The sequence below is a fragment of the Cheilinus undulatus genome, linkage group 18 (assembly GCF_018320785.1).
Source record: "Cheilinus undulatus linkage group 18, ASM1832078v1, whole genome shotgun sequence".
NCBI lineage: Eukaryota > Metazoa > Chordata > Actinopteri > Labriformes > Labridae > Cheilinus > Cheilinus undulatus.
The window spans coordinates 15,087,063-15,112,732 of NC_054882.1; the positions used below are offsets into that span (position 1 = coordinate 15,087,063).

General features: G+C 38.5%; 1 protein-coding gene across 2 annotated transcripts; it reads right to left on the reverse strand.

The window, feature by feature from the left end:
* On the reverse strand, positions 1-25,020 carry plb1 (phospholipase B1). Of its 2 annotated transcripts, XM_041812900.1 has the most exons (44): positions 24,991-25,020; positions 22,970-23,127; positions 21,465-21,514; positions 21,304-21,367; positions 21,054-21,117; positions 20,440-20,474; positions 19,797-19,863; positions 19,677-19,725; positions 18,710-18,775; positions 18,552-18,617; positions 16,986-17,041; positions 16,774-16,843; positions 16,576-16,683; positions 16,405-16,443; positions 15,962-16,030; positions 15,694-15,768; positions 15,549-15,609; positions 13,077-13,135; positions 11,591-11,664; positions 11,443-11,486; positions 10,030-10,138; positions 9,878-9,929; positions 9,692-9,772; positions 7,912-7,977; positions 7,730-7,830; positions 7,560-7,641; positions 7,367-7,471; positions 7,177-7,272; positions 7,025-7,096; positions 6,485-6,562; positions 6,311-6,371; positions 6,167-6,225; positions 5,725-5,792; positions 5,589-5,632; positions 5,344-5,443; positions 5,215-5,266; positions 5,041-5,121; positions 4,197-4,262; positions 3,209-3,303; positions 2,961-3,042; positions 1,328-1,432; positions 1,139-1,234; positions 939-1,013; positions 1-862 (listed from the first exon to the last, which is right to left on the reverse strand). In XM_041812900.1, the coding sequence occupies exons 2-44, from the start codon at positions 23,028-23,030 to the stop codon at positions 566-568; spliced, it is 3,300 nt and encodes a 1,099-aa protein (XP_041668834.1). In that variant the 5' UTR covers positions 23,031-23,127; positions 24,991-25,020; the 3' UTR covers positions 1-565. The 2 variants fall into 2 exon arrangements, with proteins under 2 accessions (XP_041668834.1, XP_041668835.1); XM_041812901.1 differs by lacking the exon at positions 24,991-25,020 and having other exon boundaries at positions 19,677-19,722; positions 22,970-23,152.
* Between the last annotated feature and the right edge of the window lie 650 nt (positions 25,021-25,670).

Here is a 25,670-nt window from a genome sequence, read left to right on the forward strand (position 1 = left end):
ATTGTTCCTGCACAAAATGTTACATTTGTAAAACATCAACCATCAGTGTGATTGTTTTTTACATACAAGATTTACTTCAAGTTCTGAGAGCAAAAGTTTGAGGAATATTGTGAATTTTACTTCTGAAAATTCTGCTTTAAAGTGTCACAGTGCTGACTTTCAAAGCATGTTTTAATTTAAGTCAAAATACAGCAGAAATAATAAGTTAAAGGGAGTCAGTTCAGACTATTTTTCCCATCAGCATACTGTGTTTTTACTGTAGTTGTTAATATTAAGTCATTAAATTATGCGAGTTGTAAGGCCAGCTACAACATATGCACAAATATGGATAAATCCAACAATAACAGCCTGCAAAAACATGATATTTTAGCATGTTTATCTCTTTTATTAAGTTAAGAGAGGTGCATCTTTTCCTACTCTGTATTCTGTAAACCGTCCAAAGTCCAAAGCTGGGTTTATCACATCTAAGTATAAAAAATAACAGCCTTCTTTATCTGCACTTTCTTTAAATTTGTTGTTTTGCAGTTTTCCCCTTGAGTAGTCCAAGGCTACAACAAACAGCACTTTAAAACCCAGTGCCCTTTAGTTCCACTGCAGTCGTCATCATCCTCTTGCTCTTCTTTGCTCTCCAGGAGAAGAAGAGCCAAGTCACTCCCCAGCCAATCAGAAGCCCCATTACAGCCAGCACAGCAGCAAGCCATACAGGCACTGTGTCGTCAGGGGGGGGAGGCAGGGCTGTGCTGTGCATCGTGGGTTCTGAAGTGATGGTGGTGTGAGGTAAAGCTGGGCTGTCTGTTTTGGGTGCCGATGTTGTGGGTGAGCTGGGGAAGCTGTTTACTCGTGTGAAGATGTAAGGATGCTCCTGAAACAGCAAATACATTTGCTTTTATCCCATCACACTGGGCCATTTAAGATGGGAATCAGTGTAAATCTCTTACCTCAGTGGGGCACTTGATGCTGTCTCTGCTGTTTCTGAAGTTGTTGTACGTCTGTTTTTTTCCCACTGGCTCCAGCTAGAGATAAACCAGAGCACATATTTGCTCAGCTCATGACTAAATAGCAGTAAGATGTGGTCACTTAGGAAGACTTATCTAAACCCTTTCCCCTGTCAAACACAGTCAGCCTTTAAATAGCTCACCATGTTATTCCACAGAGCTGTAGCCATGTCAGCGTGACCCCGTTCGCTGAAGTGGAAACAGTCCTCAGAGAAGTACGTGTCGTCAGGTCTGGCGTCCTGGAGAGGACACATGAGCGCCCTTAGAAATAATGTTCTCTGGAATCTCAGGTTATGTTTGTATGAGGGTTTGGAGTGTCGAAGTGAGCTTACAGCATTTAAAGGAACGACGGTGTTCTGAAAGAACGGCTGCACCACCACAGTAAAGTCCTCCCTGCCATCATAGCGGCCTCCGTACACCAGCTTTTCTGTCTCCACCTGGAAGGTAGACAACAAATACTCATGGTATCACAGCTTATTCAATGAAGGAGTTTATTTACTTTGTCCTGGTTCCTTCCTGACATGATTCAACATCTATTAAATACAAAAATATGGAAATTAGGGTGCTTCATCTCCATTTGTAGCATTTTCAAATCCCAGTATTTTGCATTTGAAACTGTTTTTGTTTCATTTTGGATTTTTCTTGTCTTAAAACTAAAGGTAGTTGATTATTTTTTTGGGGATACAGACCTGCCTTTATTTCAAAAGAAAAAAAGGAACTAAGATTGGATTGAAAGGTATGGCAAGCTTAACCATGGAAAAAGGGACTAGTTATGGATTTAAAAGTGAACAAAGGAACATGCATCCACTTTCTACACTGCTTATCAGGGTTGCAGGGGGCTGCAGCCTATCCCAGCTGTCATTGGGCGAGAGGCGGGGAACACCCTGGACAGGTCGCCAGTCAATAGCAGGGCTGACATAAGAGGCAGGCAACCAGACATGCCCACACTCACACCTACGGGCAATTTAAAGTCACCAATGAACCTAAGGGGCATGTTTTTGGTGATGGGAGGAAGCCGGGGAACCAGAAGAGAACCTACTTACTGTCAGGCAACAGCACTAACCCCTGTGCTGCTGTGCAGCCCAACAAGGGAACAATAAACGGTAAATGTTTGAAAACACAAAGTGCAGATGACTATTGACTTGTCCACTGTAGTTTAGAAACTTTTTTTCCAGGGCTCTCTTTGGCAAACAAAATATTTTTAATAGAGATGCACAATGGCGTGATATCAGTGGCAATCTACAATGTTTGGGACTTTGTGTTAGTAGTTGTAGTGGTGTAGATTTATTTGTAACAGTAGATTTACCTAGATGTCCTCTTACAAAATGAGCCATGCTTTATTAATAGTGTAAAATGTTACCTGCAGCTTTTATTTAGCCTTGTGCCCCCTTCCCAGTGAACCCACTTTAATACAAATGGTTGCATAATAAATAGACTCTTTTAAAATGTAATCTGATCTGACTGCAGACCAGTAATTGAATCCAAATCAAGTGCACTGACTGGGTCAGTCATGGGTTTAATACCTCAGCAGTGCAGTTTGGACTGTTCTTTTCATTTGTTTTCACAAGTTCTCAACATTGTTTTTGCATTCTGACATTTTCTTTCATTTTATTCTGAAACTGAGGCCCTTTTTCATGATCAGTGTGCACTGGAAGTTTCAAGTGTCCAGTGATACAGTTTTCATCAGGGACAGTAATTGGCTCTAAGCGTGTTGTTACATCACATAGATGTGTGAGTCTTAAACGATCAAAAGATTAAAGGGAAGCACAGAGAAACTGTTTCCCATAAGAAGAATGAACTTAAACCAGCCATCTAAAGTCAAACTGCTCATCTATCTCTCTGCAGAGTGGAGCTCAAACACCTGAGTGAAAGAAAAAGCAATAATCAGCCCTCCTGTCTTAGTTAAGGAGGACCTAAATTAGATTTTGATCACACAATTTGGCCTCACTGTTCCCATCTGCTGACCTGCAGTTCCCGATTGATCCGTTTCACTTCCGCCAGCTCAGGGGAATCCTCTCCTGGTAATAAGAAGCACGGGCAGACAAACCTGAGGATCAAAAGTAGAGGAAAAAAAACAACTGATTTGTGAAATAAAATGCTTAAAATTGTTACTGTCTTACAGATACTGTTCATTATGTTCATTAGGTGTTTGATCAGCATTTTTCATGGCCTTAGTGGTTTTGATTCAGGTAGAGATAGATGGATGAGCGTACGGTTGCAGCACGTTGCATCCAAGACTGTCCCTTTTGATTCTGCGAAGACCTTCAATTTCAAGGATTTCCAAGATGTTGACAATCACCCTGGGAACCTGAAATTGGAGAGCAAAAAAGCATGACTTTCAAGCAACTTTGAAGACAAAAATCCAAGGTTTAGGGATAGTTCAGGCAGGCCTGGAAGTCAAGTGCTGCCATATAATTGAGATCAGCTCATCTTTTTCAAGCCCTCATCAGCTGACGGCCAGCTGATTTGCTTCTAAGCACGCTATTGGCCAATCACACTCATGCTACCATATTTAAACTGCTTTAGCCTTTCTACACTTTGCTACTCTATCTGCAAGCTGCTTTTTTGCAACCTTAATCCACCCAGCTCCTCCTTTACTCTGCTTCTGACTGAATCAATGCCATTCTGTTATCACTGATGTCAGCTGTGCTCTGGGTTTTTGCTGCGTGTCTCCCTGCCTCAGGCTTTCCTTGTAAGACTGTGGAGAATCAAAACAGGAAGTGATGCCATTCAGTAACACCCAGGCGTAAGAGCTGTTGGCTAGAACTCATGCAACATCTAGCCAATCAGACTGTGTCCTATAAAATACATTTTTTAAGACTGAGGAAAGTGAAAATAAAGCCACTTTGAAGAGGAACCAAAGTAGCCCACTTGTTGATTAAATAATTTTATCAATCATCTGCAAAATAAAGTGCTGAAATAAATAATCTGCAAAATGCCAAATGTCGGCCTAAATAATCAGTCAGGCTTAATTTGTATACTAGCATATGTACACCTTAGCATATAGAAGGAGAAAAGCACACACAGTGTGTGTCATATTCATGTGAAAGTGGAGCTTTATTACTGGGTACAATTCATGCAATTACTATTGCTATGTACCTAATACAACCCACTTTCACAATACAGAAATATCCCTCTAACAATATTTTACAGTATCATGCATCATTAACTGTCATTCTAAAGCAGAAAACATCTTTGTACCTCTTGATAAAGCATATCCAGGCTCGTCATCATGTGATAGCTGTAGTTCTGAGGTGACAGTGAAGCCTGCAGTTTAAAAACAAAAGGAAAAATAAGATTACACTCTATGCACAAGGCTTTTAATTAATTTATAGTCAACACATGTTCATTCATTCCTTTTTCAACCAACAGATTTGCTCTGCTGTGGCAAGAAAAGGCCATAATTAAGGCCCAATTAAGGGAACTGTCCAAGTTTGAGGCTAAAAAGGAGTTATCACCCAAAAGAGTCAATGCCATGCAACATGCATGAGCCTTAGGAGCAACAGCTAACCCTAAGCTGTCACTACAGACTCCGAGCTCATCTTAAATTGATGCTGCGCTTTGATATTCTGCTTCAAAGCACAAACATTAAAAGAGAGAGACTGCTCTGTCAGTGGAGCGTAATGGAGAAAGAGAAGGAAGGGGAAAGAGAAAGAGAGAGACAGGATGAAGAGAGTCTGGGTTGACCTCTGTGTTGTTTATGCCTCTTAGAGAACAAGGCTTGTCACTGTGCCCCCATGTGATTGTTTAATGCAGACAGAGGCTGAAACAGGAGGGGGCTGGGGGTGTTTGCGTTGGAGGGGTGAAGTGACAGAATGTGCCCGTTGAAAAGAAAGCGTGTCTGCTCTCATCTTCCTCTGACACAATAAAACAATTAGAGGAGGGCCGATCACAAAGCCTGATTATTCTGCTCCAGTGCGCCGAGTGATATCATGAGATGGCTCAGCATCACACAACACTATGAAGGATGTTTAGACTGGAGTAGGAGACAACTTTAGCGAAGGGAAGTGCCTCATCTCCTGTAACAACCCCTAAAGTTACTCACCCGATCATTGCAGTACTGACACAGGTCGTTGCCTCCGATGAAGAGGGTCACCAGCTTCCAGTCGTTCTCAAAATCCACCTTCTATTTATGTAAAACAAGGACGAAGACACAGAAATAAAGCAACATTTTTTTATTGCACTCATACTTCAATTTAGCAAAATAAAACCAACTTACAGGGTCATTTCTCATGAGATCAATCAGATCCCGTACTTGTCCTGGGATTCCTCTGTATTAGAGAAAAATGAGTTAAAATATAAAACTGATATGATCCATAAAAAAATCAAACAGATCAAAGAAACTCACGCTATTTTAGCTCCAGATACAGCCACATTAAAGCCTCTCTGCCGATTCCCCGTTCCCTTTGACACTCCTTTGATATCAGGATTGAACTTCTTCAGAATATCTGAGAGGAAAAAATGCAAACAAGTTGGAGAGTTAACACAGAGGAGACAAAATTAAGGAGTTTAATAGTCTAACTCTGCTATCTAGTGGCACTAATGTGCATAACATGTTTAAAAAGTACAGCACTGACTAGAATTAGGGCTTACTTGGTAATGTTGTGACGGTTTCAAGATGTTTATCTCCTCCAATGCTGATCAGTTAAAACAGAAATAACAAAAAAAAAAAAGAATGAATAAAATGTGATGAATTTGTTCTCTGTATAGTTTGTGCTCAGGCTCTTACCTCCATGACACTCCTCTATACTCTGTCCTTAGCTGCAGAAGATTCTTAGCTTTTGCTCCAAAGCCGGCCTGTATGCAGAAAAAGAGGCTGTCAAACAATTCTAAATTTTAATCATGATTTATCCCAGAACATCTGAGGTTAATTCTGATTTATCTACCCTTTGTGGCACATTTTGAAATTCTAGTATTTTGCATGTATGACTATTTTTGAGTCATATTTGGCCTTATAATCACCTTAAACTGAAGGTATCTGATTTGCTTTTTCGATACAGGCCTGCTTTTATTTTGAAAGAAAATGGTCTGGAACTTGTCATGGATTAAAAATGAAATAAGGGAAAAAAGTAAAGTTTTGATATCACAACGTGCAAATGACTTAGAATTGTCCACTGAGCTGTTTGTGCGTTTTTAAAGTACAATGCACACATTATAATGTACAAATTTACCGTGAGGGAGTCTCCCAGAGCAGCCACCACTTTGATATCAGCTGGCCGTATCCTGTGAGCTAAAGAAAGGCACACACATATTTGACATCTGACCATTTAGTATTTCTCTTTATGTCACACTAGGGAAACATGATGAATTCTTACCTGATGTGGGTACAGTGTTAGAAGGAGCTGTGTTGGAACAGAAAAAGTCACTTCCCCAATTCTAAAAAAACATGCAAAGACATATTTAAGGCTTTTATATATCTAGGTATTATGCCTAAATAGTTACATGACATTCTAAAGTAATGGTGCAGAAAGGAAGAAAATGTGACATACTGTAACAGGAGCAGGAGTGGGTGGAGGGCCTGGAAAGGTGTAGTTGCTGTTGACAGCTGTCCTAATAAATGGGTTGCTCTGGTAAGACAAAAATAAAAAACTGATATATTAAAGCAAAATTAGTACAACGAAAAGCCTACAGTCCTGTGCATAAGTTTGAGACATGCAGGACGCTAAGGAACCCGATTTGCCACAACCCAGGGCTGGAGGGAGGCAGAGCCAATCTGGACACATGTCAGCACCATAGTTTACTAAAAATAATGAATTAACTAAAACACAAATTCAAAAAACATTTTAGCTAACTAAAACTAAATGAAACTATGCTTCACTAAAAATTCAAAGGATTATTTTCCTATGCCCCTAGTAATATGCAAGGACATCCAGAGCATGACCGGGGTTGTGTCAATCCCCTTTCTCACCACATCTCCACCTTACTTCAGCCTCAGTTTTTGGCCCAAACATGCCTAAAAGTTCTGGATAGTCCTGTTTATAATCTAATAATAAAATGCTGAAGCCAGTGAATGTTTGATGTAAAGTTACCTCAGAAGGACACTTCAACTCGATGCCAGTTGTAAAGTCTTGTGTAGAGGTTTTGTTCCCCACTGGCTCTAACTAAAAAAAGCAAAAGTCAGTGATTTATTCTGAAACATAAAAAAGAATATCAGTAATGTTTTCTGATAAAGAAAATCTACCATGTTGTTCCAAAGAGCCTGAGCCATCAGGGTGTGAGCTTTCTGACTCAGATGAAAACAGTCGGGTGAAAAGTAAGAGCGGTCAGGCCGGCCGTCCTTTAAAAAAGATATGATGGAGAATTAATTCAACACTAAAGTGAAAGGTTAAATGCGATTACGAAGATATACATATATATGAGTGATCACTTACCTCTAAATAGGGAAGGAAAACCTCCCTGAAGAATGGCTGCAGCACCACTGTGAAGTTGTCGTGTGTGTCGTACCGTCCAGAGTCAATCAGCTCTCTCATACTGAGCTGAACAGAAGACAAAAGTTAAAGAACATGCAATGACTGAAATGTGATGGCTGATAAAATAGAGTACAGAATTAACCCTTTAACATACCTGATAGGCTGCGTTAAAGTCTCTGACCTTCTGCAGTTCTGATGATCCGTCTTTAGGCTTCAGTATACATGGACAAACCAAACTGAAACATGAACCTTTCAGCTGTTAATGTCTGGATCTTTGTTCTCTTAAGTTTAACAGTTTGCTTTAAACAGTTTAAAGTCACTGACCTCACAAACCAGGTCGGGCAGCCTAGAGTTTTATCCTTGTGCAGCTCACGTAGAGGAACTATGTCCAACAACTCGACCAGGTTGACTATTGCACGAGGAACCTGGATTATACACAATATTAAAGATAAGCGTAAACTGCTGTTCATTTGAATTATTCAAACTGTGACAACAGAAGAACATACTTCAGCGTGAAGGATGTCCAAAGCTTGGCGGATACGACCGACCACATTCCTGGGTGAGAAGAAAATCTGAAAGAAAGAACAGGAAGAGCCAAAAATGAATTTTAACTCTCAGATGGTGTAAAAGAAATTCTTGCAGGGGGGTAGTGACAGAAAACAAACAATAAAAATAATACGCATTAGTAGGCTTCTTCAACATCTTTTGCATTAATTTTTCTATCAAGATCAGACCTGATCATAAATATCAAATATTAATTTGTTTTTTTGTATTCAACCTTTTAAATGCCAGTTTAAGTGTGAAACCTTCAGGGTTGTAATGTAAAAAAACCACAAAAATAATTTTTTTTCATTTACTACACGCAAATTGGATTTCCTTGTAGGGGAGTATCACAGCCTTGAAAATGTTAATATTGAGCAACAACTTTGATTTTTATGCATTATCATTTTTATAAACTGAATGATTTTAATTAATTCATACACTCAGGGTGTTCGTGACCAAAATTGGACACCATACTTAAAGAGCAATGAAAAAAAATTTGCATTGAAAATATTTTCCTGTTCTTGCATTATTTATTTTAATAAGACCTGATCAGGAATATCAAAAAATAACACTAATAATTTTTGGGAATCAGGTATGATATTGCTTAAAAATGTAATGTGAAAAACAAACAAAAAAACACAATATTTTTTAAATTACATGCAATTTTTATTCATTTATTTTTTTTAAGATTTTGATTTTTTTTTTTCACTCAGGGAGTATATCCCCAAAATTCGACGCCATATAAAAAAGCAATAAAAATAATTTATGTTAAAAAAAAAACAAAAACCTTTTTGCACTAACTTTTATAACCAGGATCAGACCTGTACATAAATATCAAATATTGATTCATTTTTAGGAATTTAACCCTTTCAAAGCCAGTTTAAGTGTAAACCCCTGTGATTTTTGTACTGTAAAAACAACAAAACAAAAAAAATACAGATTTTTTTAAAATACTTCATGTAAATTGGATGTCCATAAAAAGGATTATCACAGCCTTGAATATGTTAGTAATGAGCAAAAAGTTTGACTTTTATGCAATATTACTTGTTTTTAATTTTAAGATTTTAATAAATCAATAGTGCCCCTGAAGGAAACCAGGAATTAACATGCAATCTTTCCTCATGCCAAATATGGTAAAATGGCTGACATTTGGTGACAAACAGGAAAAACTGTTAATTTGAAGCAATGACTTCAGAATGAAAGCCTAATATCATAAAATGCATGTTTTTTTCTACTGCAGTGGCTGGGGATCAATAATTTCTGGTTTAAATGGGTTTCAATGGGACATTTTTGGGCACCAACAGCCTGAGTGTGTATAAAAAGTCCATTTTTCTACATATTTACCTTGTTTTTGAACCTACATAAATTTAATCACACTTTTGTTCTTTGGTGGGAACAATTTGGGGTTCAGTATCTTGCCTAAAGACATATCACTGCGGCTGAACCTACCGAACCTATCAGCTGAGACTCTACCAGTGATCCACAGTCACCAGAAAAAGGAAATTCGAGATATTTGTGCAGATGGATTGATAAGCATTATCTAGCTGGTTGCAAATGCAGAATAAGACGTTTTGCATGATCTTGGTCTCAAAATAGAGGTAGAAATCAGATCTTAAACTGTACTTTCAAAATACAGACAGATCTGAAGTTTTCATGTTTGCTCTCAGAGACAAAGGGAGACAATGTAAAAAAAATATAAAAAGCATGGCATCAGAATTTGCAGGTATAAATAAGAACGCTCACGCTGTCTGTGCAGAAGTCACATATGTCGTTGCCTCCGACAAACATTGTGATGACTTTCCAGTCATTGTGGAAATCAATGCGCTGTGAAGGAGAAAAGAGTTGGTGCCGTGTTAATCTGGTAATTGTGCACATAAAACTGACGCAAAGGTTACATCACAGCATATCTGTAGGTCACTGCTGCCTTACCGAGTCAGTTTTCATTTTGTTCACCAGGACGCGTGCCTGCTGTACCATGTCACTGAAAAGACAAAAGTTTGAAGGTAAAACTTTAGAAGCAAATCCTTTTTTCTGTCGCAGGATAAGTTCTGAAAACTTGGATTTAAGTCAAAAAGGCTCACCCGGCCTTGGCTCCTGCCACAGCCTGATTGAGGAAAGCTGTAGGGGTGTCCTGGTTTCCTATTCCCTCAGAGAAGCCTGTCACGTTTGGGCTGAACTCCTTCAAGATGTCTGCAGAGCACAAATACAGGGAGGGTCAGAAAGTCCTTTAAATCATATACATTTATTTCTGACCAAAAGCCCAGAATTATGAAACTACTAAATTAACTTTGTTTGTATTGTTCTTCTAAAAACCTCCAGAAAGACAAAGAATAGGCTCCTTACTAAAGCTGCGTTTACACCCAGAAGTCTATTTCAGTTTGGCTCAGTGTTGTGAGAAAGGCACCAAATTAACTGATCTATGCTGTCCTTATTTTTCTGGTACCCTTCTGTTGGAATGCATCGAATCCAGAAGAGTAAAGCTAGAGTCACAGTAGTCCATTAACTGGCCGTAAGAATCTTTTCTTCCTTTTAGAAATGTGGTCCAGTTTTGATAAACATGCCTCTATACTACAGCTAAATGCTACACTGGCATCAGCCAATCCTACTTTCTCCCAGTACAACTAAACCTCACCCACAGCTCCCACCATGTTCTCCTCCTGTAATGCTGATTGGTCTGATCCATTCTCAGACCTGGCAAAAAAGGTTTCAGACTGGAGCATTGCAAGATAGATTTGCCTGATGGCACACAAGGAGTCTGGCCAATCCATCTGTTCTGCAAGGTTACTGAAAGACCAAGGCTGGGCCAAGTGATGCAGATCGCTAAAGAGCCAAAACAGTGCTTACTGTGCCAAACTGGACTAAAACCAAACCAGACTGCTGTTTAGAAATGCACCAGAGGATACTGCTTTTTAGTTGCCATTTTGTCAAACAAGGAGAATCATATCTTGTGTTGAGTTGAGTGAAAAAGTCCAATAATAAACTGCAGCTTTCCTTCAAAAATCTATAGAATCTGTAGAGTTTACAGAGATACAAACCCATCAGTGTGCCTTTTGCAGAAGAGCTGCAGGTTGCTTTCTTATTGAACTCTCTTTTACTCATGCAACTTTCCATTTATAACGCAAACACTGCAAAGCAAACCCAACAGTACTAAAGAGCATCTGTGTGACTACACAAAGATGGAGCATCACTTCAACTCTGCAGCCTTGATTTTCCCTTAAAATGTTTGCTGTTGATAAATTTGTGAAATTAATTTAGATGTCTAAACATACAATGAATGTGTGGCACTATAATATTGACTACCAAAGGCATCCAGCCAGAAGGATAATATCCTTTAATGACAGAGATAAGACTCCATCATAGCCTGTGTTATCAGACACTATCAGACAGTTGACCTCTAATTGATAGCCTACATTTGATACAATTAACCTTGACTGTATTATGACAATGACTTTGTAGTTGTTTGATGAACACATTAAAATGAGAAACAATCCTACTTGGCAGTGTGGTCACAGTTGTGATGTTTTCATCCCCACCAATGCTGAAAAAGTGGAGAAATTGCATTAGTGCATCACATTAGTGGACAAAACAACATTTCCCCATTGCTATTTTTCAATTTTCACACATTTTTGTTGCTTATCTCACCTCCATGACAATCCTCTGTACTCATTAATCACTAACAGAAGGTTATCTGCCTTTGCACCAACACCATTGGCTGCCTACAGGGCAAAACATCAGATGTTAGAGAGTGAGACCGTGTAGGACCAGTGGAAAAAACATTGAAACACATGCAAAGAGTATCTTTAAATGGGGGGGAGCTGTTATGCAAATATTCAAACGTCTGTTCTCTGGAAAGGACCACACCATCAACAGGAAGCAATCTACTATGGATAACTGAAATAACTGTTCTGATTCACCATAGCTCCTGGACATGACAAAATCCCCTTAAGGCCAATGGATGGTAAAGTAAGAATGCATGGAAACACAGGATGAGGCGTGGTTTAGGTGGGGTCCTGCACCTAGAACTTTGCAAAAGCACCCATTATCATAGGTATAATTTAGCCATTACCATGTTCTAGGGCCTTGGTTCCCAACCTGGGGTCCGGGACCCCCCAGGGGGGGGCGCCAGAGATCTTAGGGGGGGTGCGAGGCTTTGTCTGCTCTGAGGCTGCCAAAAATAGGTTTGCAAATATTGACTAAAACCATGATAAAGCAGTTATAAAGTAGTTCATACAAAGGTCTTTTGTTAAGAAAAGTATGCATGGACCTTTTTTAGGGTTTTATCAGTGGAACAATTAACATCTATGTTGACTTTTGGCAGCAATGTGTCACTTTTTCTTGTCTCCTGGGTCCTAGGGGGGCTCTGCTTTTCTGAGGAGTGTGTAGGGAGGGCTACAAGGAAAAATGGTTGGGAAACACTGTTCTAGGGTATCCCCCACATTACCAGTGTAGTCCAAACACATCTGCATGAAGTTGTAGTTACTTCATTTTTGTATGTCAGACATTTCTTTGAATGGTCGTCTACAACTGTACAAATGCCATATTAATGGAGATACACTATATGGACAAATATATTAGGCCACACCTGTTAATTATTTGATTCATTAGGCCCCTTATCTCCAGTGAAGGCCAATCTTACTCTTCAGCATACCGAGACATTTTGAACAATGCTATGCTTCCAACTGTGTGGCAACAGTTCGGGGAAGGCTCTTTTCTATGACTGTACCCCAGAGCACAAAGAAGGATTATAATGACATGGTTCAATGAGTTCGACATGAAAGAAGTTGGCTGGTCCACTCAGAGCCCTGACCTCAACCCCATCCAGCACCTTTGGGATGAACTGGAACAGAAATTGTGAGCCAGTGCCTAAACTCATAAATGCTCTGCAGAATGAATGGGCACAAATTCCCACAGAAACACTCCAAAGTCTTGCAGTAAGTCTTCCAAAAAGAGTTGAGGCTGTTATAGCTGCCAAAGGGGAGGCAACTTCATATCAAATTACATATATTTGAATATTATAGTTCCTGTTGGTGTAATGTCAGGCGACTGAATACTTTTGTCCAGATAGTGTATTTACCTATTAGGACATGTGCAGGAGTAAATATGGATATAAAAAGACATAAACACTCACTGTCAAAGAGTCCCCCAAAGCTGCCACCACCTTGACATCTCCAGGTCTAAGTTCATGAACTACAAAAAGGATAAAGTGTTTAGATTTTGTTAGATTAAACAACAATAACCCAAAATATTTTAGCCAAAATAGGGATGCACCATATTGGATTTTTGCTGATATCTGATTAGCTGGTTAGCTAATAGTTCCACTCATCTTAGTCAATACCGATACATAAAAACTTTTTTTACTGTAAAAATGCAAAGGGCCATTCCCAATTCTGCTTTAACCTCTACCTCTCATTTTCGGTTGCCCCCTTTTCATTTGAAACAGAGTTACAAGGGGTAGCGGTGAAAAAAAACCCTACAAAATGTAACAACACTTTAAGTACCTGATACATTATCAGTAGTTGTGGGCTGCATTAACATAAACAGATGCAAACAACAATAATGGATATACTACAAGTGATTTTTTAAATGGCTGTTCGACATCTAAATGGCCATAATTCACTGAAACAACATTAAGTTATGATATAAGATTGTTGCAGTAATTTTCTAATCGCATGGTATTCTGGGAGAGTGTTTGTGATTTTGTAAAAATCACAAACATTTATTTGGAGCATGCCTCTGGAAAATTTGAAGGGGCATATAAACTCTATCACTACACCTTACCCCTCCATTCCAAAAAGAACCAGGACATCTTAACCCTGGACGTTTATGTGGGGGGCTAAGTGAAGTAAAGTCAGCTGATAAAGGTCAGAAATGTGTTGCATTCTTTATTAATCTATTGAAGGATTTTCATGCAGTTGACCAATTGGTGCTGATAAGATTGCATGTAATTGGTTCACAATTATTTAACAAATAGGACTCAAGCAGTCGTTCCAGACAGTGGAAGGGATACCTTCCAGGTGATCAGCAAAGGAGTACCTTAGGGCCAATTTTGGGTCTGCTTATATTTAGATTATATATTATAATATAGCAGGAAAATTAGAGAACTGTAAGTTCATATTTACGCAGATGATACAACAGTATATTCTTCAGCACCCTCACAAGAGACCTTGCTCTTAGGCTTTGTCCACATGGACACTAAAATGATATACTTCCGTTTTGTTTTGAAAACGTTTTCTGTAAACATGGAATCGTTTCCGCGTAAGCACAGAACCACTGAAAACGCTGTAGTATATATGCCCTCCGCTGCCACAGAAATGCACCAAAAAGAGAGAAGAAGATTACGGAGCATGCGTATAAAGCATGAACACGCCCTGTAATCCGCCACTGTTGTTTTTGGACTTACCCATGCATGCGGCTTAAGTGGGCCGTGCTATGTATGATGTAATCGTTTCAAGAAAGATGTGGTTGGCTGCCCACATGGTGACAAAATGGTAGGCGTATACAGATTCGTTCACTCCGGGACCCGGTTTCAAAAAGTAGCGTTTATGGCCTCCCAAAACGCTGTTTCCGTGTGGATGAAACACCGATACGACAAAAAACTTTTGTGTATACTCTTGAATTTGTCTCTGTGTGGGCGGGGCCTTAGTGCTAACATAAAGGAGGGGGAAGGACAAGTTTCTCTTGTTCTATAATTATCTAGTTAGTTCTATTGTAATGGTCTATCTGTCTATATTTAGAGTCAAATAGGGGTGGGTAAAAATATTGATTAATCAATGCATTGCAATATTCCGCCCCAATTCAATATCGATTCAGCAAGTCCTCTGAATCGATTCACCTCCTGGCCAGTGGGGGTCAGTGTGCGTGTGATTTGCGTTGTATGGACGGAGGCCACACTCGAACCAAACAACAACCAACCATTACCATGTTATGTGAGGTTTATCACAATTTCCAAGATGAAAAAAGTATTATTTAAGTTTACAAGCACTTTACTTTTTCAGTGTTTACACAGATCTGTCATGTTTTTTACTTTTTTACTCCATATGCACAATTAGGTTATTATTTTTGGTCAAATATTGATTTTTAGATGTTTTATTGCTCAAAAATGTGAGGTGACTTACCACATATGTTCACATGGGCATGAAAATAATTACTAGAAAATTGTCGATAGGTTATTTGTGTATTTCTACTTCTTACTCAACCGACATCAAAGCATTTAAATCAGTATCGAAGGGAATCGATATTGGATTGAATCGCAATCTAAAGAATCGAAATCAAATCGTGAGGTTCTTAACAATACCTAGCCCTAGAGTCAAACATAAAACAAGACTAACAACATCTGATCTGTTATGAAATATAGATTCTGAGAAATGAAAAATAAATATACATGATATCTAAAAATGTCTTTCATCAGTTACAGTAAAAACAAACCAGCATTTTTTGAGAGCTACTGACAGCACTGTAAAAACCTGGTGGTGGACAGGGAGCTCAGAAATGTTCATATCAGCCAATTAGATCATTCACTTTTTGATCTGTCATCTATCAATACTGATTCCACTCCATAATATCATGCATCCCTTGCAAAGCTGAGGAAAACAAGCTTTACCTGACATTGGTACAGTGGGAGATGGACTGCGGTCGGTGCAGTTGACTTCAGTGCCCATAGACTGCAAACAAACAGGACAGCATCCCTGTAAGTGTTTAAATTGTGTGCTGATTTGAAAATGAAGTTGTTAAATCAAAAGACATACAAATTCTGAGAATGGAGCTGAATCCAGTTTTCTGTCAGAGGGGGAGTTTTTCTGTGTCCGCAGGAAAGGTTGCTCCTGGGGCGAGAGTGGGGAAAAAGTAAGAGGAAATTTCTAGAGCAGTGTCTAAATACTAAAGATCTGTCAAACATGTCTGGTAACTGATTCTGAATGCTGCATGGTTTTACACTTTAAGTTTCTTTTGAATTGTTGCATTTCTAATATAAGACGACTACGACGTAGAATTGACCACTGGGATGGCAGGCCTTACCTGGGTAGGGCAGGGAATACTTATGACACCATTATCCATGACCTCTGCCTGACTCTTCCATGGTTGAATCTGGAGGGAAAAGCCATGACAGGATTAAGATTTTAAGGTTTAAGTGGGGCCATTCAGCACAGCCAATGACAAACACGTTTGATTACACAACAGATGTACATTCAAAGAGAACAAGGCCAGTGAACGTTATACTAAAGTTAATTTTTACATCTCTTATCAGAAATCATGTCAGTAATAAACTGTAATCAAGCAGCTCCATCTTACTTTTGCTTTGAGGAGTCATGGTGACTCTTATCTCTTGACTGTTTTACAACTAAGACGCAGGGTCAGTTTAAGTGTCAGTACATGTGCACGGGTGTTTGAGGTTTTCAGCTTTGTCAGAGAGCCTGGTGTAAACACACACAATCACATGCAATCAATCAATAAGAACTTACCATGTTTGCCCACAGCTGAACAGCTAATTGGTTAAGATCCTGCAAAGAAACACAAAACACAGCATAGGTTAGTTTTACATGAGCTGAATCAGGTGCCTTTTAAACATTGTTCCTGGAAAGGTCTTATTGATTTCAGTGGTCATATGCTATCAACAGCTGTTCTCTTCTTACTAAGTCGGAGATGTATTCAAGGATGGCAGGTGCAGACTGCAGCACAGCAGTGAAGTCTGACTTGTCGCTGTGCCACTTTTGATTTTCCAGCACATCACTTAGAGAGTCCTGAACCAACAGAAACAGATGTTTATGAAGTGAGTAGAAAAATTTGATTCAGACAAGTGCACAAATGCCACTTATATCAATGTATTTTACCTGCAGTGTTTTCAGGACAGTTGCTTTCTGTAGTCTCTGGTTTATGTTCTCATTTCTCATACACTCACAGCTGCAAAGAAAAAAGCAAAACAAACAGCCTATTACTGCCACATGCATTTAAAATAAACAGGAACATAACACTCTAGAATTCATGAGTAAAAAGCTGTCAAAATAATGAGTAAAAACATTAGAGATATTCGGCTCACACTTACTCTTCCTCTGGCTGATTTGTGCTCCACACAACAACATGGACCAAAGTGTGATGCAACTGTAAACAAACAACCAGCACATTGTTTTATTCAGATTCAATCCGTTTACTCTACATTTGTATTAACCCAATTTTGTGGTCTTTTTGTCTATTTTTTATTATTATTATTATTTTGACTGTGTATGTTCGAAACATAAATTTTGGAATTTTTCTTTAATAAGATTTTGAAACTTTAATACCAGAACCTGTAATGGATCAAAAATAAGCTCTGTAGACTTTCTGAACACACTCAGGCTGTAAGTGACCAAAAATGCCCTGTTGAAACCACAATTTTTGATCCTCCAGCCATAACAGTTAACACAAAAAATGCACTTTGTAATATCAGGTTTTCATTCTGGAGTCATTGCTTCAAATTTACAGTTTTTCCTGTTTGTCAACAAATGTCAGCCATTTTTTTCCCCATATTTGGCACAAGGGGAAATTGCATGCTTTTTCCTGTATTCCTATAGGGGCGCTATTGTTACTATTTATTAAAATCTTGCATAAAATGCATGGAATCAAAATGCATAAAAATCAAAGTTATTGCTCATTATTTACATATTCAAGTTTGTGATAATGACCTTCAAGGGAATCAAATTTTCATGTAGTATAAAAAAAAATTGTGCATTTACATCAAGGTATTTTGCACTTAAACATGCATTTAAAGGGTTAAACAAAAGAAAAACAATATTTTATATTGATGATCAAATCTGATCTTTATTGGAAAATCAATGGAAAAAAGTAGATTTGATTATTTTAAAAAGTATAGTGTTTTTATTGCTTTTAATGTATGGTGGCCACTTACACCCTGAGTGAAACAAGTTATTAAAATCTTAAAATCAAAAAAGGATCAGCTCATTATCAACTTAGTAAAGGCTGTAATAAACCCATTTAAAGACATCAAATTTCCATGTGGTATACAAAAAATATTAATTTTATGTGTTTTTACATTAAACAAACATTGTTTTTTTTGCCCTTTAACTGGCATCAAAAGGGTTTAATTCCTAAAAAAGAAATCAATATTTGACATTTATGATCATATCTGATCTAGATTATAAATTAATGAAAAAAAGGTTTTTTTTTTTTTTTTAATGTGTAGTTTCTTTTGTATTGTGATTATGTATGGCATTGATTTTTGGCCGCTTACATCCTGAGTGTAACAATTTATTAAAGCATTAAAATTTTAAAGTATAATGCATAAAAATCAAAGTTGTTGCTCATTATTAACATATTCAAGGCTGTCATAATGCCCTACAAGGAAGTCCAATTTGCATGTAGTTTATAAAAAAATACTCAATTTTTGTGTTTTTACATCACAAACAGCACTTTTTTGTAAAACTCAAACTGGCATTTAAAGGGTTCACTTTAGAAAATTAACCAATATCTGATATTTATGATTAGGTCTGACCATGATTAAAAAATGAATGCAAAAATCGATAAAAAATATCAACGTATAGTATTTTTTTTAATTGTTATTTAAGTTATGTTTTTGCCACGTATACCATGAGGATTAAATAAAAGAACACAATACCCTTTGCTGTAACAGCTGCAGGGCTGCGTCCACTTCCTGCACAGCAGCTGTGACTTCTCCTGCAACCTGAAGCAAAAAGAACATTTTTTCACTCTTCACAGTCTTCATTGAACCTGAGATGTGCTACATCAAACATGCTTTGTTATGAAGTATCTTACATGTGGAGAACAGGCACACAGAGAATCTGCTGGAACAAACAGCAGCACCAACTTCCACCCTGTCTCCTGCACAGATATGAGAATCAGCAACATGAGCAAATATCTTCCACTCCAGTGGGTATATCAGATATGCTGATATTTACTAAATCAGTTTTGCTGATAACAATATCAATACCAATGTTTAAATGTAGTTCAGAAGTAAAACTAGATTTGAGGAACATATCTCAATAAAGTAAGGATGCAACAACAACAGGCTGGAAAAGTAAGTGGTACAAATGAAAAACAGCTGGAGGACTCAGAGAAGAGTCAAAGACAGCCAAAAGATTCAGATAATCAGGAGAAATCTGTGAGCAAGGGACAAGTTTGAAGGCCAATAATGGATGCTTGTGATCTTCAGGCCCTCGGGGAGCCACTGCATTTAAAAACAGGGATGATTCTGTACTGAAAATCACTGCATGGTCTCAGGAACACTTCCAGAATTCAAAACAGTTGCACCTGCCATCCAAAAATGACAGTTAAACCTGGATCATGGAAAGAAGAAGCCTTATGTGAACAGGATCCAGAAATGTCACCGTCTCTTTTGAGCCAGAGCTCATTTAAAATGGACTGAGGCTAAATGGAAAACTGTTCTGTGGTCAGATGAATCAAATTTAAAATTATTTTTTGAAACTATGGAAGCCGTGTCCTGTGGACTAAAGAGGAGAGGGACCATCCAACTTGTTATCCTGGCTCAGTTCAAAAGCCTGCATCTCTGATTGTATGGGGTTGCATTAGTGCCTATGGTGTGGGCAGCTTACACATCTGGAAAGGCACCATCAATGCTGAAAAGTAGACAGGGATTTTGGAGTAACATATTCTCCCATCAAGACGTCTTTTTCAGGGGTAAGTCTTGACTATTTCAGCAAGGTGGTTTTAGGGTCTAATTAAGGATAAATATACAGAAAAACAGTAGTGTGTCCGTGTGTACCTGGTGTGACATGGAGAGTGACAGCTCCTCAGCTTTCTCCAACAAGCTTCTGCAACATGAATGGAAAGATTAAACACACCTGCAGTAATACACCTGTGTGTGCTGTGGATGTGTGTTTACCTGGGCTGCAGTGAGCTCTGAACTAAATGTTGAGGGATCCCTTCAGGATTAAACATGGACATCAGCTCTATTCAACCCACATAGACACAAATGTAAAGGCTTTATACAAAGAATGAATCCTTTCTGACAAGAGAGAATACAGAGTGCATGGAGGTTATAGTTGTGAAAGCTGATGCTGATGAAAGCTCCATTCATTTTGCTGGTTTTGCTAAGTTTCATGTCAAATGAAGGTCAATGGCCTCTATTTTATGGCCCTCTGTCTCCTGCCTTTGAGATAAACTTGACTAAACTGTGAGCTTATTGTTCTGAGAGATTTGCTCCAAAGTGTGGCAACATTTCCAGTGACATGGTCTTGAAAAAGACCTTGAACTGAACTTTGTGTAATTGTAGGTACGTTTTATGGTTGGATAATCCTTATGTACTGTGAAAAAGTGCCTGTTTTTAGATTTCATCTCAGGAAGAGTTGACCGATACAAAAGCAGATAATAGCAGCAAGAAAATAAGACAAGGGCCAGGCCTTTAAACGTGATTATAAAACTATAATAAAAAATCTAACTCAGCATAGTAAAAGAGCTGATACCAACACCAAACATGAGTATTTTATATGATTATATAATCAGTTTATGGTGGTTTATAGGCTCACCGGCTACTCTGCTGGCCACCCTGGAGACCTCCTCCCTATAGATAAAGAAGACGGGATGTCAGAGTGAGTGAGGTTGGGAAACGGTACAAGCTTTACAGCAAAGGATTGCTCACTTCTAATGATTACATTTATACTCCTGTGCATAAGTTTGAGGCATGTAGGATGCCAAGGGTTCATCACAGGGCCAATGTGCCACAACCCAGGACTATAATCAGCCAGAGTCAAGCTCAACAGAATCTCTTTTGTTTGGGCGCTTTCACCCCTGGTGAGATGCCCAGACACCCACAGCATGACCAGGGGCTCGTGGCAACCCTACAACCCGCCTGAACCGTACCTTAGGCGATGCATACACACCACATCCACCCCTTACTCAACCCTAAAGGTGTGGACTTTATTTTTCCAAAAGATTATTTTCTCATGACCCCAATGAAATGCAAGGACATCCAGAGCACTACCAGGATTGTGTCAATCCTTCCTGCCTGATGATGCCCCTTGCTTACTCGCCACATATTTGCCTTACTTCAGCCTCAATTTTTGGTCCAAACATGCCGAAAAGTTGTGCACAGTGCTGTATGCAGGTAGGATATTTGTGCATTTTATTTCTGTCTTTTCACCTCTGTGATAGTGGCATTCCCAGGACGTAAACAGCAGATATATCGGCAGGTTTCAGAGTGTGAACTGATGTAGAAAAGACAGAGAAATAGAGAATGTTTGTTTTCATACAATGGTACAAACACATTTAACCTACAAATTCACATTTATTTTCTAACAATCAAGGCAGAACATTGGAAACACATACCACTGTGCATAAACAAAGTAGCACAGATTTACAGTATCACTGATGAAACTTGCAGACTGCATTACCTGAGGAGGGTGGGGTTAAGGGGGCAGGTAAAGGTGAGCAGAGTATCGGCATGTAGCTTTCTGACTGTAGCAAGACATAACATTTCTTAAGACATGGATTCAACGCTATACTAGTATGCAAAGTATATTCTTATGATATAATTTTCAACGAACATGCATACCTCCTCTGATCCTTCTGGTGACGCCTCATTTTTTCGTATGTGGACGGCACCTAAACGTGACGTTAGAAAAAAATATAACTTGGAAATGATCACAAAGAGGAAATCTATCAGTTATGATTTTTTTTTTTGTTTTTTTAGGTAAATAAGTTAACATCTGCAAAATTATTCATCCATTTTGGAGTTTTGCATTTCCAAAGGAATACAACAGCTTATAAAAAAGGTACATAAATGACAACATTGCAGGGCTTTTACTATGTTTAGCTTCTCATTTTCATAGGTTTACTTTAATTTCAGGCTCCTACAAGAACCTTTTGGTTAGCGTTGATTTTGGCATCCACTGTGGACAAATTATCATATCTTAGCTCTTCGCTTACAACAGTCATGTGCAAGATTGGATAGAGATTTAAAACCGTCTTGCTCTCTTAACACATCCACATTACACTCACTGTGTGCATTTTTAAGTCCTTATAAAAGAGCTCATACTGTATAAGGCTTATTTATGCTTTATGATCCATACGGATGCATACGGAGCCTTCTGCAAACATTTCAGCCATGTTTGTGCATGTGCTCTTGAAGCTTACAGATATGGACTAAATGCTGCAATAACATGGGTAATTGTGGTAAGCATGCTGAGTTGCACAGTCCAGAGTTAAAGCCAGAGCAGTGAAGAACAAAGAAGAATATTTAGGAAAATGCTGGAACTTTCTGATGAAATATGGATGAATATTTAGGAAAATGCTGGAACTTTCTGATGAAATATGGATGAATATTTAGTCAGAAACTTTACACATACACAGTAGATGCTGTTAGATTGCCTCTGCACAGAGCACTAAAAGACTTGCTGAATGGAGACTGAACAGAGCAGCAGCAAAGGCAATGTGGAGGTCGGTGTAAGACCGTGACCTCCAGTGGATTCATGTGAGTATTTGGCTTGGGACTGTCATATCATTGAGAGCCTATGGCTCTATTTTTGTGCATTAAAGAGCCTGTGGCAGTTATTTCAGGCACTTAAAATAACTGTTGAAAGAGACGATCTGTATGCACTTGTTCTTGTTTGCCTTTGTAGGACATGGCAAGGTATCAGTAATCATTTTTTATGATGCATAACCAGCTAAAAACCATCACAGGGGCTTTAATTTTCAATGTACTACTGCTTGTGTCAACACACTTAAAGTAATAAACTAAGGGTTTTGTGCTTGCCTCCAAAACCCAATCTACTGCTAAAATAACTCATATAAGAACAATTATCTCCCTATTGTTTCATTCAGAAAATCTACATTTTGTGATGAAAAGGTAACATAAGAAGTTTGTGATGTATTTTCATTAAATATTGAAGGTAATGGTGTGTGAGAGCTAAAAGTTCCTTCATGCATCAACTATAGCTAACCTCCAAAACCCAGAGGAGCTATATAGTGAGTAAACAAATCTAGCCCCTTACAGCTACAGTAGCTGCTATGAATAACAAAATACATCAATGATGGATGACACAAGGACAAGGGATTTACCTGTAATCAGTGCACACGCTCCAACAAGGGCCGCCAGGATCAGGAGTGCAGATCTGCTCATGATGTGTCGAGATACTGAATGCCGACCACACTGAGGAGTTTGAGTAATGCCCTCCTCTTTTTCCCCTCAGGGAGTGAAAAAGTGAACTGTGCTCCACCTGTGAAAGGTGTGAAGAGAGAAGAGGCCAAAGTTTTAGAAGAGAGGAAATAAAGAGGACAATCACCGCTCATGTGGGATGAAAAATCATCAATTCTGCACCTTTTGTCCCTTCACTCTCTTATTCTCACTCGTATCTCAAACTTATCAGTTTATCTAGATAACAATCGACCTGACTGCGCTCACGCCGCCTCTGTTTTATCTCTGTGTATCAGTGTGCAGCAATTCTTCCTGTAAAGCTACAGTAAAGCAGAGCCACGTGTTGTGTAACAAACCAAACTGACACATTAAAGAATCAATGGGGTGTAAAAAATTTACCGTTGTTTGATCATAAATTAGATGTTTAAAAAGGACTAAATAAAGCATCATTTATGATTCTGAGCATTGGCAAGGTCATAACAATTTACTTTTTTAATATATATTTTTGTGTTTGGAAAGCTAGATTTTTTGTCCAATAATAAAATGGTTAAAAAAAACAAACTTAGCCTTGCTTATTGGTAAAACAGCATTATCAGACACTATTAAAAAACACATTTAAGAGGTTATTATTCTCTAAACATTCAAATAGTTTGTGCAATTGTAAAATGAAGGAGGCAGAATTGAGCACATCCAATATTTAAGCCAGATTGTGGACACAGTGATAGTAACCACAGACTTAAATAAAACTCAGCTGACTGTAAAAGCACAACAAACACTTTTCTGTCATCATAAGCATTTTAAGTATGAGTTTTGCAGCCTACAGAAATGGTTAACCATTGATAATGTGATAACTCTTACAGATAGACTGTCACTGTGCAATTTCATTTCATGTCATTTTAATATGTAGCCATTTAACTGAGAGTCAAGGCACTGATTTACTGAAAGCAGTGTTCATAAATTACTTGTTACATAACACTCTATAACAAGCAGCAGTTTAGTAAAACTGGCCAGGTTCAGTTTTGGAGATGTGGTGAGATATGATTAGATTGCTAAATTCTTTATGAGTTTGTTCTGAGATTGGCTGTGCAGATAGTCTGACCCTTGAGGTCCCTACATAGTAAAACAACAGGTTATCTTGATGATTTTTCAGATTGCCATCAAGCAGCAGATGTTTACAGTCTGTTATGCCGTGGTTACTGGATAACATTATATATCTTTATTGGTATTTAACATGCTTGCATGTACTGTGTTTGTTGTTATGATTTGTGTTTTCTCATATGAAAAGTAAGTGGTACAAATGAACAGCTGCAGGAGCATTTTGCAACTACTGTAGTTAACTGCCAAAGGGTCAGTATCATGACTGGGTATAAAAGATGCATTTTAGAGAGGCAGAGTCTCTCAGAAGTAAAGATGGGCAGAGGTTCACCAATCTGTGGAAAAAGGCGCCCACACATTTATAGTCCATAATATCATCAACAGATCCATAGCATCTGGAGAAATCTCTGTGAGCAAGGGACAAGGCTGAAGGTCAGTATTAACTGCTTAGGGTCCTCAGTGGCCTGCATTAACAACAGGCATGATTCTGTACTGGAAATCCTTGCATGGGCCCGGTAACACTACCATTCACAGATACCACCAAAGCTCATTTAAAATGGAATGAGGCTAAATGGAAAACTGTTCTGTGGTCAGATGAATCAAAATTGAAATTATTTCTGGAAACCACAGATGCCATGTCCTGTGGACTCAAGAGGAGGGGTACCATCCAGCTTGTTATCCTGGCTCAGTTCAAAAACCTGCATCTCTGATGGCATGGGCAGCTTACACATCTGGAAAAGCACTATCAATGCTGAAAAGTAGATAGAGATTTTAGCGTAACATATGTTCCCATCCAGATGTCTCTTAGGAGGCCTGGAATATTTCATCAAGACAATGCTAAACCACATACCACATCCATCACAACAGCATGGCTTCACGGGAGAAGAGTCCAGGTCCTGACCTGGTCTGCCTGTAGCCCAGACCTTTCACCAACAGAAAACATATGGAGCATCAGAAAAAGACCAACCCGGCAAAGAAGATCCAGGACTGTGGAAAAGCCAGAATCATACATCAGACCAGAATGGGACAACATTCCTCTCCCAAAACTCCAGATACTGGTCTCCTCACTTCCCAGATGTTTACAGACTGTTGTTAAAAGAAAAGGGGATGCTACACAATGGTAAACAAGGCCCTGTCCCTACTTTTTTAGATGTAGGCTATTGCTGCCATCAAATTCAAAATGACCTTATATTTTCTATAATCTCTGTTTCAACATCTGATATGTTTTTTATGTTCTATTGTGAATAAAATATGGGTTTATGAGATTTGACAATCGTTTGGTTGTGTTTTATTTACATTACACTGTGCTCCAACTTTTTTGGAATTGGGTTTTTAATATTAAAACTGTATAATTTGACGGTTGATTGCGAATAACGCAGTTGAATTAAGTATGTAGGAACACCAAAGCTGCGTAAAACATTGGTAGTGCTGTTTAAATTGATGACAAACATACTTACTGTTCATTGTAAAGTTTATGCTAACTCCAGTTTCTCCCAGCTCTGCTGACATCTTGTGGTGCGCAAGCCGCTT

Coding starts and splice junctions, on each gene's coding strand:
- plb1 (XM_041812900.1), bottom strand. CDS start 23,030: ATGAGCAGATCTGCACTCCTGATCCTGGCGGCCCTTGTTGGAGCGTGT. Junction 19,726..19,796: donor CAGAGCTCACTGCAGCCCAG/GTAAACACACAT, acceptor TTCATGTTGCAG/AAGCTTGTTGGAGAAAGCTG. Junction 9,773..9,877: donor ACAAAATGAAAACTGACTCG/GTAAGGCAGCAG, acceptor TCTCCTTCACAG/CGCATTGATTTCCACAATGA.